The sequence below is a fragment of the Halichoeres trimaculatus genome, unplaced genomic scaffold, assembly GCF_033239565.1.
Source record: "Halichoeres trimaculatus isolate MK-OKI-2021-1 unplaced genomic scaffold, fHalTri1.1 fHalTri1_scaffold_15, whole genome shotgun sequence".
NCBI lineage: Eukaryota > Metazoa > Chordata > Actinopteri > Labriformes > Labridae > Halichoeres > Halichoeres trimaculatus.
In genome coordinates, this window is record NW_027437193.1 from 27,480,270 (window position 1) to 27,495,693 (window position 15,424).

Consider the following 15,424-nt stretch of genomic DNA (forward strand, 5'->3'; position numbering starts at 1 on the left):
TATATATATATATATTTTTTTTTTTTTTTTCTTTTACCAGATTGTCTGAATCTTATATGGTGTAGTGTAGATGATAGAACCCCCAAATTATTTACAATTTAACACTGTACATTGGAAGGATGTTGCTGAACTATTTTCTCACAGGACAGTGAACCCTTTTCTGAACTTCAGAGAAACTAAGGCTTCATTCTTTGTACCCAGACATGTTGCTTTTCAACATAATTCACTAAGATGTCATTACAGTATTTAGTTTTTAGCATTACCCATATGTTGTTTTTGTTTTGTGTCCCTGTCTTGACTTAAGCATGCAATTTAAAGTATTTATTTTTTATAAAGCAATCAACATTTTCAATTTTAACACATGATGCTGTCTGCATTATGTTAAAGCAAATATGTGGCTGCAATGATTTGCAATTTTTTATAACTTGTTTTCATCAACAGTTGTTCCCTCTTCTTAAGGATTGTTTCTGTATTTTAGGATGTAACTAAAAACAAACAAACAATGAAATAGGCACATAAAGGGTTTATTCTGAGCTGTATTCTGAGACATGTCGCCCTCTGAACTGAAATAACCTCTCAGACTAAGAATGTATTTTACATCATACACTGCAGGATATGTGAGTGTTTTTTAGGTTTGCTGACTTAAACTGAGTCTCGTGACAGTTTTTTCGTTTGCTCATTTGGCACATCCTCTCTTTGTCACACTCACGGGCTTCCTTAATTTTCCCACATCCATTTCTCACAGTCATTCTTCCTCACGGAACAGTGTCACTGTAGTGCATTCACTCGCTGTAGCCTGTGTGGGTGACGCAGAAAATACTATTTCTACTGACAGTGGGCGTTTAGTGCGCTCCGGGCAGTTCACTGTCGTGCATTGGGTATGTCCGTATGCCTCGTTTAATTTTGCGGCTACAGTGTCCAATCAAGTACCGGAATCCCCCTGACGTAGTGAATTGTGTTTTTTCAAAGGGAGGAGATTTGAACTTTGAATCGTGTCTGCGGACTGAAGTAACCAGCAGCAGCTGAGTGAGTGAGAGCAGGGAGCAGAGCAGGGAAAGTCAGTGTACAGCTGTCTGTCAGCTTCACCACTTCACTCAGGGACTTGTTGTGCCCCAGACTTTCACTTTCAGAGCTCAGCATGTCATTCATTCTTATGAAGAAAAAGAGATTTAAATTCAAAGTGGACTTTGACCTGGAGGAGTTGTCGTCAGTCCCCTTCGTAAACGGAGTTATATTCTGTAAAGTTAGACTCTTGGATGGAGGCTTTGCTGAAGAGTCGTCTCGGTAAGAATCCTGCTATTTATAGCAGCTGTTTACTGGCTGTTTGAACAAACTGACTATATCAAGCATGGGAGAATCTTTGGGTCTTTATCACTGTAAGTCTATGTTAAGCCTTGATCGGATTTGTTGAGTATGTGTTGTCTTGAGTTTGGTTAATCGCTCATATTTGATTCCTGTTTGTAGTAACAGAGTGGTTCAACCAACACTCGCCCCCAGCCTTAGTTTACAGTGGGTCACTTACCGGACGTAGATAACTGCTGTTTCTGCAAAGAGAGAATTTAGTGAGTCGAGAAAAGTTAAACAAGAAGACACCCTTTTTTTTTTATTTTTTTTTTATTTTTTATTTTATTTTATTTTTTTTAATCAAGCAGACAGATTTACAAAGATTATTTCAAAATTCAACCGCCTGTACGTTCACTTAAAGCCGTTGCAATACATCCCTCTGTTGCTAGTATTGTCTGCTATCTGGCATTTTTAACAACAGTTAAAAAAATATTAATACTAAAAGAGACATAAGACATAAAAGATAATCATTATAACATAACAGTACAGATCTTACAAAATGCTTCTTAAAGTTGTTTTCTCCTTTAATTCATTGTTCTTAATAATTGTGGGAAAAAACTCTTTCCTTCCAATGCACACAAGAAGCATACTAACTCCTTCCCTGTGATTATACCTGCTTGCACAGCATGTAAATGAGTCACTGTGGAAAAAACGCACACTGGCACATGTTAACCTCTCATAACTCTGCCATGGTAACTGTTCCTAAAACCTACCGTGTAAACACTGTTTTCACAGTGCTAGTTACTCAAGCTGAGGAATTTTACCACTTTCAAAACAAGAATATTTTCAATGATATCTAGGGCATAAATCCCATTGTTTTTATTCTATTTATATGTTTTATTCTTTCCCCATAATTTTTTACTTTATTAAGCAATCACAGTCTGCTTGTCAAAATCTGTGTTTAAGCTCTGAAGTCAAATTTAAAAATGTGTATGAAATCCCAAATCTCCTACATGTTTCTAATGTCAGCCTTCCAGTTTGGATCTTGTTAATGAAAAAAAGCTTAATATCGATAAGCAATCGCACAGATCAGTTTGTATCAGCTCATAAATTAGACTGAGGTATTCTTGCAAATCGTGGGTCTATTAATATTGCAGTTTGAGTTAGCTAATGTTTGCAGGAACTAAGTGAATGCATCAGAGATAGAGAAGACATGATTATTATCTGCTCTGCTTTTAGTATCTATATGAAATAGTTTTCCTAAATGTGCTTCTCTCACAGGGAACCAGTCCAGGCCAACAGTGTCCATTGGAAGAGAAGATTCTCTTTCATGTGTAAGATGAGTGCCAACGCTGGGACAGGTGTACTCGACCCCTGTGTGTGCCGGGTGTCTGTGCGCAAGGTACAAGGCAGTTTCTTTCCAAGCTTTATATTGCACATACCTCAAAAAATTCACTGTACAGAATTCCAGACCCCAGTTCAGAGGTTCAACGGGAAACTAATGTGAGCAAAGAAAACACTGGTAATGATTTTGGAGATCAGGACAGTTAATTTGTAACTGCAGCATAAATGATTTTCTGAGCCAGCAGTTGTACTGAAAGAAGTTACATGTGCTACACAGAAATACACTCTGTGAGATAAGATTAAACAGTGAAATATGATGTCAACAGTGTTGTGTTTTTCTTCATTTCAGGAATTGAAAGGTGGAAAAAGTTTTGCAAAGGTAAATCTTCTTTTTAGAAGCTTATTGATTTTCATTTTATTTAAACACAGCAGATATCCACTAGAATGAAAATATGTGACAGTCATCAAGTCCACAAAGGGGACGTTGTGTGACTTTATCCTAAGAATGTTTTGTTGCTTGCTTCCTGTTGTGGTTACTGATTGAAATGTCTATTATTCAAAACCAACACTGTGTTAACCAGTAACCTTAAGAATGATTGATAAATCATGTTTTCTCATTTCTCTTTCCGGGTCATAGCTTATGATGCCAAAACACTTCTGGAAATGCTGACACAAAATTATAAAACAGTTCTAAACAGAAACTTCCTATATTTCATTATTTAAAGTGACTTTCAAGAGGTTTACACTGCTTACTTTATCATGTCACTGTGCAGCTGGGCTTTGCTGACTTAAACCTGTCTGAGTTTGCTGGATCTGGCAGCACAACACGGCGATGTCTCCTGGAGGGGTACGACACCAAGAACACAAGACAGGACAACTCAATCCTGAAGGTTGGTTATATTTGAACCCAAAGTTCTCAACTTTTCACTTGCAGACTTTTGGAAATTATTGAGGAATCTCCATTTTTTGCCACTTGGGGCAGGCCAGTGATTTATTTATGCAAGTAAACAGCATTAAATCCATGTATGAATAAGCCAACAATTACGTCAACATACATGTCAGAGCATGTGAACTAACACTGTCTGAGCCATGGGAATGAATTTGAAATATGTGGATTCATCCCGGGGCACGGTTTAGTAATGTTCATATACTTGACAGATTTTTTTCCGTAACACAGAGTTACCTCACCCTAAGAACCCATAATATACAGGGCAAAGAATATTTCTGCTGCTCAGGTTATCTGCCTCTATCTGACATTATTCCTCTTTTTTCTGTCACAGGTTGTCATCACCACACAACTCATGTCTGGAGACCCATGTTTCAAGACGTAAGAGCTTAGTTTTACCATCTGTTCTTGTACTGCTCACTACTTTGATTATGAATTCCAATTGTACATTAGACTCGAGGAATATTGACTTATCTTCTTCTTTACTCATATACAAAACACTGAAAGTTGTAGCAGCTTCAAAGGAAGTTTGCGTGTTACAAAGGAAATTTGCATTCAGCCACAGAAGATATTGTCTCAATCACATCCTGTCTGTCACTACTGAAAATACAAACCCTCATCTCATCAACTCCTACCCAGTGAGAAGTCCTCAGTGTTAATTTTTTTATTTGAGATTTTATCAGAGCCATATCTAAAAGAGAATCAAACCTCACCCGACTTTAATATGACTAATTTCAGTCTGTGATACAGCTCTGATGGGATCAGCAGCTTGTCACCAAGGATGTGATGTAACATCAAACTTCTCTGAAGCCTTTACCATGTGCTAACAGTTAGTGCTCTCTTGCCAATATAAGTCTTTCCCTGCACTCTTTCATGTTACCACTCCCTCTTGAAGTAATAATATACACACTGCTGCCTAGGAGATGTCTACAGTGTACACTCAAGTTGAGCACAGTCATTCATCCCACACAGTGTTACTCATGGTGTGTGGGGGTTTACAGCAGTGCAACAAAGATGACGCTCATTTTCTTTTGTTGAGCACACGCCGTCTGTTACTTTGAGTCTGCATCTTTGGCTTCTGTTCAGCTTTAAACAAAGCATCTTCATAGCGAGAGGCTGTGTTCTTATTTTTAATATCTGCCCACCCGGAAGTGACAATCAGACTTCTTAAAAACACTATTTATAGTGACATCAGGGGGGGCTGCTTTGAAGATTGCTCACCAATGTATTAAATATCTGAGTTTAATAATCAAATTAACTCTGCTAAGGTATAGGGAGATGATTGTCAAAGTATAAGTTTACAGTTTTAGATGTATTCCAAAATAAGTTCACTGGATGTAAATCGGAATAATAACTTATTCAACAATTTTTTAGTTAAGACGCAAGAACTTCAGTACAAGTTGAACATTATGAAGCAATGATTGGCTTAAGCCAAGTAAAACACCAAGGATAAACTGAAAAAAATAACAGAAAAAGATGTTTTTCCTCTTTCTCCTTCCATCCATTGACTCTTCCTCTTTCTATTTTAACTCTGGTTCATGAATTTATTTTCTCATATCCATTATAAATGTTGATCCATACATTTCAGGCAGAGTAACAAGTATATGTTATGTCTTGAGATATAACAAAAACTATCAAAATATAGTCTCAAATATTGTTTGATAAAAGATATCAATATTTTTCATAACTATTTTTCAAAAAAAATTCCTAGAAAAAAAAATGTCGACCCCAAAGTGACAGCACAGTACCTGCATATTAGTGATTTTAATTTCTATTTTGGTGCTCATAGATGTAATCATTTAAAAGAGAACCCTTCCAAAGTAATCTTAAAACTTTAACTTAAAAGTGCTTCAGTCAAATCTCCATCTCTTCTGTTTTCTCTTCAGTCCTCCATCTACAGCCATGTCTCTGGGCATCCCCCAGGCTGAAGCTGAGTGTCTCCTGGAGGACAGAAAAGGAGGAGACCACACATCTCTTTATCTCCCTGGTAAGTATAAAGGATTCACACACAATTTTAATTTCTCTGTTGTTTACAGAAACATGTTTTTAAGATTGTACATTTTTATATTGATCCTCAATGGAGAACTTACTGGGCTTATGATCCACGTTTTTGATATTTATTCATACTCAGACATTTCAAAGAATATGAAACAATAATGATTAATCTAGGCTGCATCAATAGAATACTTTGTTTATACCTGTATGTGCATATATTTTCATTTAGAAACTCCAGTGAAGTCCATCTCTGTTCCAGAGGAGCTGGTGGTGTACGGTCACTCTCGCACACCCAGCTATGCAAGTCAGCAATCAAAAATCTCTGGTACCAAACACACCAACACATGCCTGCATTTGTTCCCTTCTAACAAAATCATAACCAACACAAGAGTTCAGAAGTCAACACATATTAATTTCCTTGGTTTTCCTCTCCTGTCCTGTAGGTTACAGCTCCAATCACTCCAGTTTAACAGACCTTTGCCATCGGAGGAGCGCCTCAGGAGGATCTGCCTCTACAGGTATTGGCAGCATCCTGGACCCCAGTGATCCTCAGGGAGAGAGCAGGACGACTCCTCCAGTGTCTACAGTAGGCCAGCATGCTCCTGAACGACCCTCTACCCCTGCCAAAGGCCCTAGGTATGAAGAGGATCATTACATAATGCCCTCAGAGATAGAAGCCTCTGTGTGTCATAGGATTATTATAATCACACTGATTGGTCAGATCAGAATGCTTATTGGTCTGTTGAATGTACATGGCTCTATGTCTTTGAATCACATTTGTGAAATGCTCCCTGTTGTTTCGTCTTTGTCCATTAGACACCCAGTTAAGCAGAACTCAATGGAGAATCAGCTGAAGAGAGTTGATGCTACCAGGGTGGACGCTGATGACATAATAGAGAAAATCCTGCAGAGCCAGGATTTCAGCCATGACTACTTGGACTCCAGCGCAGAGGGTGTGTGCAACTAATCCAGAACTTATTGGGCTTATGAAAGCGCACTTGGAAGGTTGCCTGCTATCCCGCTCATGGGATCAAGTTACAATGAGATGTTGCAATAGAACTTAGTTTTTCTTCTTTCCTCTCTACGGAAAAGCTGAATGATGATCACATACTGAGCATGTTAGATCACATGCTGGACTGAAATGCATGTGCATTTTCATGCCTAGCTGCTTATATGTTTCATATGTTTTGTTAGGGATAAGAGATGGGAGGTTGAATTTCATATCTATGAATACCACAAGGGCATTTTAACCCCACTGTTAGTTGAAACTGGAGTGTTGCAAACCATTGTGTGAAAGACTGTTTTTATTTTAAGGAAAAAGACTCCCCTATTAGTTTTCCTGATGTTTCATACAAAAATATGTTTCACATATTTCTAGCAAAAAGGTCTTAAGACAGCTATAAAATATCATTCATGTGTTTTTAAACTTCTTTTTCCATCTTTCGTGAAATATCCCCTTTTGATTTCCATTGTCTAAATTTTACTGGGAGTATTCCTAAATCTAATCAGTGTGTGTGTGTGTGTGTGTGTGTGTGTGTGTGTGTGTGTGTGTGTGTGTGTGTGTGTGTGTGTGTGTGTGTGTGTGTGTGTGTGTGTGTGTGTGTGTGTGTGTGTGTGTGTGTGTTTTGCTGCAGAGGAGGGACTCAGCTTGTTTGTTGGTCCTGGTGGGAGTACAGCCTTGGGAAGCCATCACACGAGGTGGGTGTAACTTATGTAACTGTTGTTGGTGCCACGCAGCAGCTAATTGCATCACATGTACATTCTTTAGAAATACGCTAAGTAGAGGTTTAAAAATAAAAACTTATTTCACTGACTACATGATAAATTACTATGTCTTTTTCTCAAAACATGTAACATGTAATGTATATTTCACATTGTTTTGAGACTGCATGTAAAAGAATGTTCTATATTCAAACCTGATAACTACCTCTGTTTCCTGTCATGTAACCCACTGTGGCTTTCTCTTTCAGGGTCGCAGCTGGAGCCTTTGAGCAGGTGGTGATCAAGCACTAGCCTTCTGAAACCATGTGTCTGTCATTAAGGGTGCCGTATTACACTGATGCGGACGGGTGGAGTTGAGACAAGAGTATTGAAGGTGCCATTAGAACTCGCTCCAGCCACACTCCAGGATATTCATTTCACTTACACAATCTCTCTGCTGCTGCAGACCTTAGGTGTTTGTTGATCAGGGGGAGCCCCCTAGTGTTTGAGAACCGCAGATAAAGGCCACTCCGAACATTTTCGTGACTGAGATAAGTGGCTTACTGACACTCCTGTTTGTCCTCGAATGCTCATTGAAGACTGTAGATTAAAGGTCACAGCTGTAATTTGGCACGTGTGCACCTACATCAGTGGTATTGGATCTGTTGATTTGCTTGTCTGTTATTTAAAGTTTGTATTCTTGGTTGTATACATTTGGCATAGTTTCACAATTATACTTGTAACACAAGTGGCTGGACTGTTTGTGTGTGTGTGTGTGTGTGTGTGTGTGTGTGTGTGTGTGTGTGTGTGTGTGTGTGTGTGTGCGTGTGTGTGCGTGTGTGCATGCGCGTGTGCGTGAAGGGGGGCAACAGATTTTTTCCAGCCCCATTTGTTAAACAAATCAGAAACTGAAACTGTGGTTTGTATAATGTTCCAAACGTTATCTAAAACACCTCTGTTGACCTGATGGTGTGGAGAGATGGCTGCATTAAAAATACCATAAAGTTTGTGTGTTTTTTCTATTTTGTGTGAGATTGTGTGCATGTCAGTTGTTGATGAAGCCAAAAGAAGCTATTATTTTTAACAAGCAATTCTGTAAATGTGTCAAGCATAGTAAAATGTATATTTTCTGCCACCAGAAATGCTATAACTATAATATGCTGTCTGTTTTGACTCTGTGTCACATTTTCAAGATATTTTATGTAATTTGTTAAATTTTACAATACGTTTTTTTGTTATTTTATTCAGTATTTAAGACTTTATAATAAAAAGAACATATCCTGGTGACTCCGGTTTAATCTGTTTCCTGGATTTCGCTCTGTTCTTACAGATTATATCCATTATTAACAGCAAAAAAGGAAGAGTGTCAATGAATGCATAAAACTGGAAAACCCAATAGGGATAACAATGGATTATAGTAAATCTGGAGAAATTGATCCCTGACATGGCGTATTGATCATTTAAAAGGGACATTTAAGAGGCAATAAAAATTGACAGACTGAGTAAATAACAGTGACAAGATAACCAGTGCCACTTCCGGTTCTGGTGATGAAACATTTCACAGTAAATACCTGCTTCTCATGAAAAAGGAAACGTTTACAAAAAAAACGGTACGTTTCTTGAGGAATGAGCAAACGGTATATCTGAAATGTGCGTATTTCTGATCAGAAACCTTATGTGTATATATAAAAAAACTTGTGAAATTTAACTTCAGCAAGTTTGTTTGTATGCTTTTATTTTAAAGCGGAAATGGTGGTTTGCTGCCGTCAGGTCACATTAGACATTTCGCTCACTTAACTGTTCAGTTTCCACCTGGCAACGGCGATAGACGACGGCGGGAAGTTTTTTCATTCATTTTACCAAAAAGAACAAACTACCCAACGAACGGAGTTGTTATCGATCGAACCTACGATATCTTTTATTGATGGAGCTGTAATCGGAAATATTCTTACTGTAAATTAAGTTAGTGGCGTGGGCTTCGGCTAACATGGCTAACATCGGAAATCAGCTACCAACACAGGCCGTTAGCAAGCCTGCAACTGGAAAACATGGAAATGTATTGCCCCTATGGGGTAACGAAAAGACTATGAACCTTAATCCCATGATTCTTACAAATGTTCTGTCTTCGCCGTATTTCAAAGTACAGCTTTATGAACTTAAGACCTATCACGAAGTGGTGGACGAAATCTACTTCAAGGTAACATTAGCAAATGCTAAACCGCATGCTAACTGTATAAGTGATGTCTAGGCAAGCAAGCCTTTTTATTATGGTGGTAGTGTACTTCAGCCGTTGAACAAGAAGACTTGGGACTAGAAAACCCCAGTGGGAGAAAACACTACATGAGGCTTATTCATTCAACTATTTCATCACGTATGAAGTATTTTTTGTGTTTCTAATTGATAAAAACGCGAACTAACGTCAACTCTTGAGTTAGCTACATCACATTAGCGATTGAGCTAAATCAAACATGGTGTCGATAGTAGACTGTTAACATCAATATTTACCGTAACGTCTGATTAACGAATAAAAGAGTAATTACATTGTTCCATATAATTAGGGAAATGTTAATATTAGTTGGCGTTGTGGAAAAACTCAGGTCTCCTTATCCTATCAATGGACATTATATCTACAATCTAAATAGGGAACATCCATGACAGTCTCCGCATTTCTCATAAAGCCTCTGACATAACGTTACGTCACCAGGGAGGTTGGGATTAGCAGTATGTTGCTTGTTGTTCAGAAAGTCAGAGGAGTTAAATTCGAGCCGGTACGTGTTTGTGCGTGTAAACAGTTGTTTGTAGCTAAGTATTGTTTTTATGTGCTTACAGGTGACTCATGTTGAGCCTTGGGAAAAGGGAAGCCGAAAGACTGCAGGTCAGACTGGAATGTGCGGAGGGGTAAGTGGGAAGTACGTCCTTTTTATACTCCCCATCTATTCCCTCCTGCTACCCCAAACTCTTTAAAACAGATTGTCTATCTGTGAAAACTGATTTTTAATCTATGACATATTTACACACTTAAATAAATAATTACACTATGACACCATATTAGTTGATGGTCGTTTTTGAAAGGTCAGTCACCACTGAGAGGTTTCCTGTGGATAATAGTCAATTATTAGTTGCATTAAAATGGTTTCGTCCTTCTTTTTTACAGGTGCGAGGAGTTGGGACTGGTGGTATAGTGTCTACTGCTTTCTGTCTTCTATATAAACTCTTTACCCTCAAGCTTACCCGCAAACAGCTGATGGGTCTGATCACTCACACAGACTCTCCGTACATCAGAGCTCTTGGCTTCATGTACATAAGGTAAAGTTCTAAGTGTGCTTGCCTGAATTGACCACCATCATTGATTAAACTTAATCATTAATATTAGATTAACAAACGTTAGTGTTAATTAGGGCTGCAGCTATTGAATATTTTAGTATTCGAGTATTCTACTGAAAATCCCATCGATTAATCGAGTAATCGGATAAAATGCATTTTTGTTTAGTTTAAGAGCCGTTAATTTTAAAATGAAAATTTTTCTCTTTAAGAAATAGAATTGTCTGATACAGCATGTCAATAAGAGCACTTGCTTTGGTAGCTCCAAAATCTGTAAACACACTTTGACACAGTTTTTGTGCTTTGTACATCTCATCAAATGTTGCGGACCCAAATGGCACCCGTTTCGTAGAATGACCCATTAGTCTCCAAACTCCAGCAAAGAAGCTAGATTAATTGCTAGTTGCTATTTTGTATAAGAGGTAGCTTGAGTGGTCTGAAAACTCTCTTAATATGGTCTCAGCTCTATTTGAAATACCACTCTTTGATCTTTTTAAAATTAAACGATTCCTCGAGGCAGAGAAACTTACTTGATTTATTTTTGTAATCGTGTACCTCAAATCATTCAAGGAATCCTTTCAGCTCTAGTGTTAATCACTCATTATTACTTCATTGTTAAAAAAAACCTTTTTGATGGGGAATTAACCTGTGTGCATTTTGAAGACACTAAGTTTACCGTAATTTGGTGTAGGATCCCTGTAAATTACATGACGTATAAAATTTCAGAGCTTGTGATTCATACTTTGCCAGTGTCTGATACATACAAAAGGTTCATGGATATAAAGTTAAATTCTGTGCATATCTAATCTGGTGTCCTACAGAAAACAAACGTTTTCTCTGTTTTCAGATACACTCAGCCTCCAGCAGATTTGATTGACTGGTACGATGGTTTCCTGGATGATGAGGAGGTATGTCACTTCGGGTAATAATTTGATGTTTCTTTCTCTACTTAACATAAAATTACAAACTACACACTAAAAGTTGTCAGTCCCCCTCCCTTGTGATGCTCATAGCTGATTTTTCACCTTTGTCTTCATTTGGCTTAATTTTCCTAAAGTTTTTCCCTCCAAACCTGAGTAGCGATATCACTTGCTCTGCTGCTGATTTTTTTTTTTTTTAACAGGGTAAGTACCTTATACGCGCTGAGTAAATCATTCAGTCTTTTGTAAGGCATGCCTGTGTTTTAATCAGGACTTGTTGCACAAAACTGAACTTGGGATAAGAAAGAGTTATTTACGTGTTAATACAGAAACACATTTAAATGGACATGCACAAATTAAGAACACATGTTGACTTAAGACAGTATTCATCTATTCTCTATATATATTTTTAAGCATGATCCCAGACTGTGCAACCAGGCCTCTCATAATGTTCTGTTGCATTTGAATTGATCATATGAAATCCTACACAAATGGTTAATTGCCCTGTTTTTTTCTTCAGATGCCCATTGTGCAGCAGGTGAATTGGAAAATGTATCTCAGCACTGTTGGTTTGCGTGTGTGAGTGCAAAGCAGCTGTTCCTTATCATATAAATTTGACAACTCTTCAACTGGTGTGCTCTTAAACCCTGCTCCAGTCTGTGCTTACACTGTGGGCAACTTTTATACTCTGTTACAGCCTCCTGAACAGCTCGCATTGTGCTGTTTAGAAACTGTAGGCAAAAGATAACAGCCCCCCTCTCTCTCTTTGTCCTTCTGGCACATCCTTCCTTCGTTTCCAAAACCTTAATAAGACAGGCCACCTCTTTTATAACCTTTCCAGCAGAGGAAGTGAAGGAAAGCTGAAAGACTTTTTTCCATTAATTTAAGTCCACATGGTAACTACAGACCACAGGAGCTGCCCTGCCAGTTTAGATGAGACTTTTTTTTGTGATACTGATAGATTTGTTTCCACTTGATAGAATTACAAACTAAAGCCAGACATATTTGATTGATATGAGATATTAAGCTAGATGAACAGAGGTGAAGGTTCAGTACTTGGTCATCACAATTTGTTTTAATTTAACTTAAGATTTTAGAGGTGAAAAGATTTACTTGACACCTGCTCGTGGTGCTAACTGAGTTTTCTTTGGATCTCTCCATGTTTTGACTTCAGGAGCTCGACGTGAAGGCAGGAGGTGGCTGTGTGATGACAGTCGGAGAGATGTTGCGCTCCTTTTTGACCAAACTGGAGTGGTTTTCCACTCTGTTCCCTCGCATCCCGGTGCCTGTCCAAAAGGCTATAGATCAGCAGATGAAGGCTAGACCCCGTAAAGTTGCGCAGAAAGAGCCACAGGAGGAAGAAGCCGCTTACACAGAGCCCGGGAAGCAAGGAGAAAGACGCCGCTCAAGGTAACACAGTGAATGATTCAAACCATTTAGCTCATAGCAAGTTTTATCAAGGACGTATTGCTTCTTTTGTAACAAATGTCAGTCATGAGTATGAATCACTGCAAAGGCTTTCAGGAAACAGGTGAGGAACTAAAAGGGAGATGAGCCTGTATTCTGGGCATTAGCCAAAAGTGATCGACTACATTTTGTTGTTGTTTTTAAAATCAATAATAGGAAAGGAAGTAGCCCATAATTTAATGAACTGGAGAATGTTTTTGCTAAATGCTAACAATATATTTCTTCCCAGGTCACCCAGAAGAACTCCCAGCCCCAAAAGGTCACCCAAACGGTCAAGGAGCAGGAGCCACCACCGTGAGAGAGACCGCCACGGACCCAGCTTCGACCGAGAGCTGGAGAGGGAGCGGGACCGTCAGAGGAAGGAGAGGGAGGGCAGGGACCGAGATAGGGATAGGGGGGACCGGGGGGACAGGGAGAGGCGGCGCTCCCGCAGCACAGACAGGAACCAAGAACGGCGAGAACGCAAAAGAAGTCGCAGCGGCAGCCGGGAACGAAGGAGCGAACGTAGAGACAAGGACAGAGATGGCGGTGATGACAGGAGCAGGAGGAAGGACAGGGAGCACCACAAAGATAGAGGCACAGAGAGGGAGAGGTCCAGGGATAAAAAGAACAGGGGAGAGACTGACGACAAGAGGCATAAAGACGACAGGGACAGATACAGAGACGAGAGGAAGGCCAAAAGGTCGAGCCGGAGTCGAAGCAGGGAGAGGAGGCACAAGAGCGGGGTGGAGGAGAAGAGCAGGAAAGGAGATCGCAGCCACGACAGAGACAGGGAGAAAGACGGAGAACAGCGCTCTCACAAACGCAGTGGCAGCAAAGAGAGGAGCCATCATCAGCGGGAGTCCAGTAACGACCATAGTAGACACAGTGAACGCAGAAGGAGTCATAGCACTGAGTAAATGTCACCTAGCAGCAATATTACCCCTCCTGCTCCTCTGGTTTCTCATCCCTTTTTTACCCAGCTGTCTGGTTCGTCACATGTGCTAAACGGAAGGAATGTCAGCACTCCAGACTGCTGGAATATTTGTCTTTGGCCAATGTAATGTTGCTTTATGTTTCTCTGCCTTTTACATCCTCCAATAGACCATTGTTAGTCTTCACTTTGAATATGAAAGTGGAAAAAAATGGCATTTTAATTTTATATGGTTCTTTTGTCCCAGAAAGATGTGGGTCTGTACATACTGTTTCAGCGGCTGCATTTACACATGGAGTTGCCAGAGTTGCTTCTTGTTGGGTTGAGGCCAGTTGGTGCAGACACTCAACAAATCTCTTTCGTATTTTTTAATGTTATTTATAAAGAATAACCATATTTTTCAGCCGGTACAAAGCCAATGCATATATCCAGACTTTCTTCAGTCATCGACTTCTTTGTCTTCTCTCCTGGTTAGGAATGTTTGAAGGGTGAAAACAGGTCAGGTGTCAGTGTGAGTGTAGCAGAGGCATGGGTTTACATTGGTTCTCCTCTGCATGAAGCAGCTCTGTCCACTATTGTGTTTAGGCAGCCTGGGAATGTATTAACCCTCCAAAGGGCAGTCTGCAAAGGGTGATTTTTTTTTTTTTACCACACACACTGAGCCTTGCTTGTGCTGTGTTTGGGTTATTGCTCTGTTGCATTTATTTTCTAATAAAACACTTTTACAAACAAACTTTTGTCTTGTTTTGTATAGAAGCAGGGTGTCCGCAGGGTCTTAAAAAGTATTAAAAGTTGATAAATCAATTTTGGGAAAATTAAGGGCCTTAAAAAGTATTAAAAAGTCTTAATTGTGGTTTTATAAGGTATTAAGTTTCATAGGTATTCAAGCTTTGACCCAAAAAATATCCATGAATATTTATTTTCCTCCTTGCAACTGTCCCCTGATTGGGACATTAAACATTCAATAACTGCTGTTTCTTGTGGGAGTGTCGATAAACCTGCCTTTAGTGTCATTTGTTCTTTCAAGCTTTATTCCTCCGTAGCTTATATAAATTTTTTTAAAATGTTAACTAGAACTGATAAAAAGTGGATGCCAACAACAACTGAAAGTTGCGATAAAGTCTTAAAACTTTTTTAAAGGTTTTTGAAAAAGTCTCAAAAAGGTATAGAAATCAACCTCAGGATTTTAGCATATACCCTGAGAAGGGTGTGAAAATATCCTACATGTACTATTTAGACATTTAAGTAAATCAGTTGATGTAATGAAGACTTGATGCAGAGGGTATTTCTAATAGTTTTATTTAAATGAAGTCTGACAATAATTATCCATATTAAATACACATCCAGAAATGACACGAAAGTACAAAGTCTTGACATATTAAACACATCTTGATATATTATTACCTTTTAAGTTGACTAGAATAGTATTTACAAGAGTTGAAATATAAAAATAAACAAGAAGAATTAAGATAAAATATACCTCATCCCACAGAAAACAAAGAACCTCATCAAACCTTTTTTTTTTTTTTTTTA

General features: G+C 38.8%; 2 protein-coding genes across 2 annotated transcripts; both read left to right on the forward strand.

The window, feature by feature from the left end:
• The first annotated feature begins 520 nt into the window (after positions 1 to 520).
• Positions 521 to 8,403, forward strand: LOC141804469 (EEIG family member 2-like). Its single transcript, XM_074688911.1, has 11 exons — positions 521 to 1,284; positions 2,566 to 2,686; positions 2,978 to 3,007; positions 3,402 to 3,518; positions 3,909 to 3,955; positions 5,461 to 5,561; positions 5,799 to 5,894; positions 6,013 to 6,205; positions 6,386 to 6,522; positions 7,204 to 7,267; positions 7,540 to 8,403. Exons 1-11 carry the CDS (start codon positions 1,139 to 1,141, stop codon positions 7,580 to 7,582), a joined length of 1,095 nt encoding a protein of 364 aa, XP_074545012.1. The 5' UTR covers positions 521 to 1,138; the 3' UTR covers positions 7,583 to 8,403.
• A 644-nt stretch (positions 8,404 to 9,047) lies between these two features.
• Positions 9,048 to 14,610, forward strand: prpf38b (pre-mRNA processing factor 38B). Its single transcript, XM_074689388.1, has 6 exons — positions 9,048 to 9,467; positions 10,100 to 10,168; positions 10,425 to 10,576; positions 11,439 to 11,499; positions 12,686 to 12,921; positions 13,208 to 14,610. The coding sequence occupies exons 1-6, from the start codon at positions 9,258 to 9,260 to the stop codon at positions 13,875 to 13,877; spliced, it is 1,398 nt and encodes a 465-aa protein (XP_074545489.1). The 5' UTR covers positions 9,048 to 9,257; the 3' UTR covers positions 13,878 to 14,610.
• The last annotated feature ends 814 nt before the right edge of the window (positions 14,611 to 15,424 follow it).

Excerpts from the sequence above, each read along its gene's own strand:
- LOC141804469 (XM_074688911.1), top strand. The coding sequence starts at position 1,139 with ATGTCATTCATTCTTATGAAGAAAAAGAGATTTAAATTCAAAGTGGAC. Across the intron at positions 1,285-2,565 it reads TTTGCTGAAGAGTCGTCTCG|GGAACCAGTCCAGGCCAACA; the intron begins GTAAGAATCCTG and ends CTTCTCTCACAG. Across the intron at positions 6,206-6,385 it reads ACCCCTGCCAAAGGCCCTAG|ACACCCAGTTAAGCAGAACT; the intron begins GTATGAAGAGGA and ends TTTGTCCATTAG.
- prpf38b (XM_074689388.1), top strand. The coding sequence starts at position 9,258 with ATGGCTAACATCGGAAATCAGCTACCAACACAGGCCGTTAGCAAGCCT. Across the intron at positions 9,468-10,099 it reads TGGACGAAATCTACTTCAAG|GTGACTCATGTTGAGCCTTG; the intron begins GTAACATTAGCA and ends ATGTGCTTACAG. Across the intron at positions 10,169-10,424 it reads AGACTGGAATGTGCGGAGGG|GTGCGAGGAGTTGGGACTGG; the intron begins GTAAGTGGGAAG and ends TCTTTTTTACAG.